At 40.5% G+C, this 4377-nt stretch overlaps 1 protein-coding gene across 1 annotated transcript; it reads left to right on the forward strand.

Annotated features, from left to right (window-relative positions):
- Nucleotides 1–1669: 1669 nt before the first annotated feature.
- LOC150105423 (cyclin-dependent kinase 5 activator 1-like) lies at nt 1670–2746 on the forward strand. The gene is made up of 2 exons (XM_090393955.1): nt 1670–2166; nt 2257–2746. The coding sequence occupies exons 1-2, from the start codon at nt 1670–1672 to the stop codon at nt 2744–2746; spliced, it is 987 nt and encodes a 328-aa protein (XP_090250081.1).
- The last annotated feature ends 1631 nt before the right edge of the window (nt 2747–4377 follow it).

The raw sequence follows: 4377 nt of genomic DNA on the forward strand, positions 1-4377 counted from the left end.
TTTTAAATCCTGACGTCTTTTCAGGTAATGGCACTTACAGGAGGAAATCTCATTTAAACATGTTTCGTGTTAGACATACCAGCCAGAAAATATTAATTATTAAAATTAAAAATTATAACAAACGAATAAAACGATAGGAGGGATTTAGAAAGGCTTAATATGAGTTATATTTTTCCGAGTTACCCGAATTCATCTTATCTTTGTCTTATTACTTTTTGAAACCAACGCTTCAGACTATTCGACAATTACGGAGTAGTTTTATGGAACTCCCAGTTCTTTCTTGTCGTGGTTTCTTCCTGGGTGTGAATTCTTGAAGTCGGCAGTGCGGACTCATTCCCCCCCCCCTTACTTTGATCATGCTTAACGATCACATAACTGTAGGATCTTCCTTCTCGGCACACATCAAGAAGCTAATCTTCATTGTCCACGGCACGCATCCTACCAACCCAGAGAAGTGTCATTCAGACAGACTCAAGGTCATCGAAATCAATACGCCTTCGCAATACTATGTTCGTGAAAGAACCACACAGCTTGGCTTTGTAAGATAACAGTTTAAAAAAATAACGCAGCAGTGGAATTTAAAAAAGGTTAAACTAATACGCAGCGAAGAGGTAGATAAATATTTATACATTCCTGAATTCAAAAGACTTATAGAGTCCAATTAACTTTACTCTTGATGGGTATTTGAATATTTTAAACAAACCCAATAATTTCAAAGTCGCCATCAACCAACATGCGAAACTGAGGCAATGAAAATTATTAACGAGTATTGTGTGAGTGATAGAACGAAACTATTTGGTGTTGTCATCCGAGCAATGAGTACTTTGCAAGTGGGTGAAGACTTCTCACTGTTTTGTCGTCTATTCTGTTCGCGATGGGATTTTCTGTTCCCTAAGCGGGGGGGGGGGGGGACTGTCCCTCATTGACCTTTGTTATGAGTGCACGATTCGTTTTTTTTCAAGCAGATGGTGAAATTTTATTCCCACAACGTTCAATTACAGTCGAGTTGTGATTTTCATAAATGTCACTCGTTAGCTACACACACACACACACACACACACACGCGCCATAAAGTATTGATGGCGTGCATACTTTATAACATTTCCATGCATGATAGGTGACTTCCCATTTGTCACGTGTTCTTTATCATTGGATTTAATCCTGATGAGGGAGGCTGTAAGTCTGCATCATCTCTAACGCCAAGGTGGGGGTCGTTCGGTCTCAAACCTCCAGCGTTCCTTCGAAAAGTGTGCCCATACTGAGAGTCTCGTCCAATGAGGAGCTCGATGACGTCAGGTTCATCCAGTAATACGGAGAGTAGCCGACTACGCCGAATGTAGACCTCACCGTTGCTATAGCAACCGGAGCTAATGTAAATCCGATTTCGATCGGCACGGAGAGGCGCGGAAGCAAGACGACATATTCATTTCATGTATTACGTGTGTACGGTTTGGGTGTCGTCGCACGAGGAGTTTACCGACGTCTTACCTACCCGTCCGTAAAAATTTGGGAATCCTTTTTTTTATGTGCAATTAACGTCCATGGATATCTGTATCCGACAAGAATCCTCGCTGTGCCCATCGTATCTGCCGCTCCAAGGCCCGCAGAAAACAGTGGACTACGATCCAACCATCCCACCGTACCGTTAGGCCTAACCGTGTAGCTAGCAATGGGGACCGTGCTCAGCTTCTCTCCTCGGGAGAGAAAGCCGACGTATGGAGATTACAACTTGAACAGTTTCAGCTACGAGCAGTTGAATAACGCCAAGAATAAGGAGAAGAACATCGACAAGGGAACTACTGCCAACAATAACGGCAACCATAACATCAAGAAACACTCGCTGTTCATCAATGCCCTCAGCTGGAGACATTTCAATGTCAACAACAAGAAGAAAGCGGAGAAAAACAAGAATCTTGGTCCTCGTCAACCTCTTGACAATATCCACTCTTTGGTGGACAATAACAAGAACATCCAGAACTCGTTGACTTGCTACAATGTCAAGGCCAGCGGATTGGGTCCACTGGACGTTGTGGTAAGAAACAACAACAATGTGGACAAACAGAAACCGGCCCCTCCACCTCTCCCGCCCAAGCCAGCAATTCTGACAGCCCACAACCTGGTTCGACCCGCGAACCATAACGCGAACGGGCCTCTAGCTGCTTTCACATCAACCAGTAGCAGCGTCGGGCCTATCACAAGCACGAAGGCATTGAGTACCGTTACTGGAGGAGCCAGAGACGGCACCCATGGCGTCACTCCGAGCCCTCACAAGAAAACGGTCATCCAGGCATCCACCTCCGAACTCCTTCGTTGTTTGGGAGAATTCCTGTGTCGGAGATGCAGAAAACTCAAAGACTTTCAACCGAGCGATGCCGTCATGTGGCTCCGAACAGTGGACAGGTCACTGCTTCTGCAGGGATGGCAAGACATTGCGTTTATCAATCCAGCAAATGTCGTCTTTCTCTACATGTTAGTTCGGGATCTGGTCCGAGAGGATATCGAAACGGAACGTGAGCTTCAAGCAGTTGTTCTCACTTGCTTGTATCTGTCGTACGCTTACATGGGCAACGAGATTTCTTACCCCTTGAAACCTTTCTTGGTGGAAGACAACAAAGAAAAATTTTGGGATCGCTGTTTGCTCATCATCAATCTTCTCAGCGGGAAGATGCTGCGCATCAACAGCGAACCCGGATTCTTCACAGAGGTATTCACAGAACTCAAAGCGTGCTGTTCCGTGGCGGCATAACGTTCGTTGGACTTAGAACATAACGCGACCGTAGACATCGGAACAGATGTCTAAAATGGAATTCCAAGAACTCAACTCCATTGCCAACCTCTCACCCCTATTGCGACGGACGAATGGCACTGACATATGGATGAGGGGGTGCCAAAGACATCTTTTAGTGTTTTTCTTCCAAGTCGTTTTAGTAAATGGCCTAGTTTGAATGTGAAGTCAAAATTAGTCTATTACCACATAGCATTCTATTCTACTTCAGTAAACAAACAAACAAAGGGAAAATAGAGGACTTGGAGAATTATTTAAGACAGTGTTGTTGGAACTAATCGCGAAGCTCATCCGATACTATGTGTTCTCCGGTTATTTCTTTCTTTACGATTTGTTGAAAGGCCTACTGAGCATCTTTTGAATAATATTCGCATCTTAAACCCCTGTTCACTAACCAATACGGTAAGTGTAATGTACATAAATGATTGTTCCACTGTTACAATATTTATTCGTGTTTTTCTCGGTTATTTAAAAACCCTTTTTATTATTATTATTATTCATATCAAAACAAAATTATTATTGGAAACTCTGTTTATGCCAAATACGTACAAATTTATATGTTTAAATCCCATCTCAGTTTAAGGTTTTCAAAGATAATCATGAAGATATTCTTTCGTTATTGAATGTCACCCATAGTATGGGATGTTCAGAGAATGATCACGTGATAGCGCACTGTCCAAGTTGTCATGTCTGCCAATGACGTCACAATTAGCAAAGACAGCAGAGTAAGCGTTCTCCCCTCCCCCCTGCAGATGGATAGAATTTTCTTTTTTTTCTTTTTTTTTTTTTTAATGGGAGTTCGAACACATTTTAAAAGACGTAATTCTTAAGATTCATCTGATATTTAATTGGATATTTAGTGCTGATGTTAAACATAATTCCAATATGTATGGCCATACCATAATTAATACAATCAGCTAATTCAGATTTCTACATAAGATAATGTATTTAATAAACTACACAGTCCATATAATCAATTAAAACAGAAAAAGAGAGAGAGAGAAAAAAAAACAAAGAGAATCTTTAAAACAATGGCTTCTTTTGTCTCTTCAGCCTCTTATTTCTTTGTACCATAATGTGGTGTATCAAAGATCATCTCCGCTCATCTGCTCAGGAAGATTCACTGATAACCCCTAGTGGAACTTGACTTAATCTCGGTACTTCCATTCAGTGTACTCAGACGCAATATTGGAATATTTTTAATACGTACAGTCTTAATTATCTCATGGATAGTTAAGTATTTTGAGATGTAAATGAATGTAAAAGAAGTATCTGTTTGTTCAGAACGTAAATGTGAAGAAGTAATGTCATATTTTATTTATATGAATAATGAGTTTCAGATATCAAATGAAACCAAGCAAGCAACCTATTTTAGTGAAACTCCAAGTCCCTTTAATTCTTTAGGATACAAATATCACTTAGTTTAATTCAATTACTTTATAAGCTACTATCCTAACTGCACAAAAGTTTCGTATGTTTCATTTTAAATTTATACACATTGTCCTGAAAAAAAAAATACGCAATTCAATTACACTTTAAAGTAGAGGATAACCCAAAATGTATTTTTAAAATGTCATGTAGAAATGCACGAC

The sequence above is a fragment of the Typopeltis vanoorti genome, chromosome 6, assembly GCF_054136105.1.
Source record: "Typopeltis vanoorti isolate ZY-2024b chromosome 6, IOZ_Tvanoo_1.0, whole genome shotgun sequence".
In the NCBI taxonomy this organism is placed as follows: Eukaryota; Metazoa; Arthropoda; class Arachnida; order Uropygi; family Thelyphonidae; genus Typopeltis; species Typopeltis vanoorti.

Coding starts and splice junctions, on each gene's coding strand:
- LOC150105423 (XM_090393955.1), top strand. CDS start 1,670: ATGGGGACCGTGCTCAGCTTCTCTCCTCGGGAGAGAAAGCCGACGTAT. Junction 2,167..2,256: donor GGGCCTCTAGCTGCTTTCAC/ATCAACCAGTAG, acceptor CCATGGCGTCAC/TCCGAGCCCTCACAAGAAAA.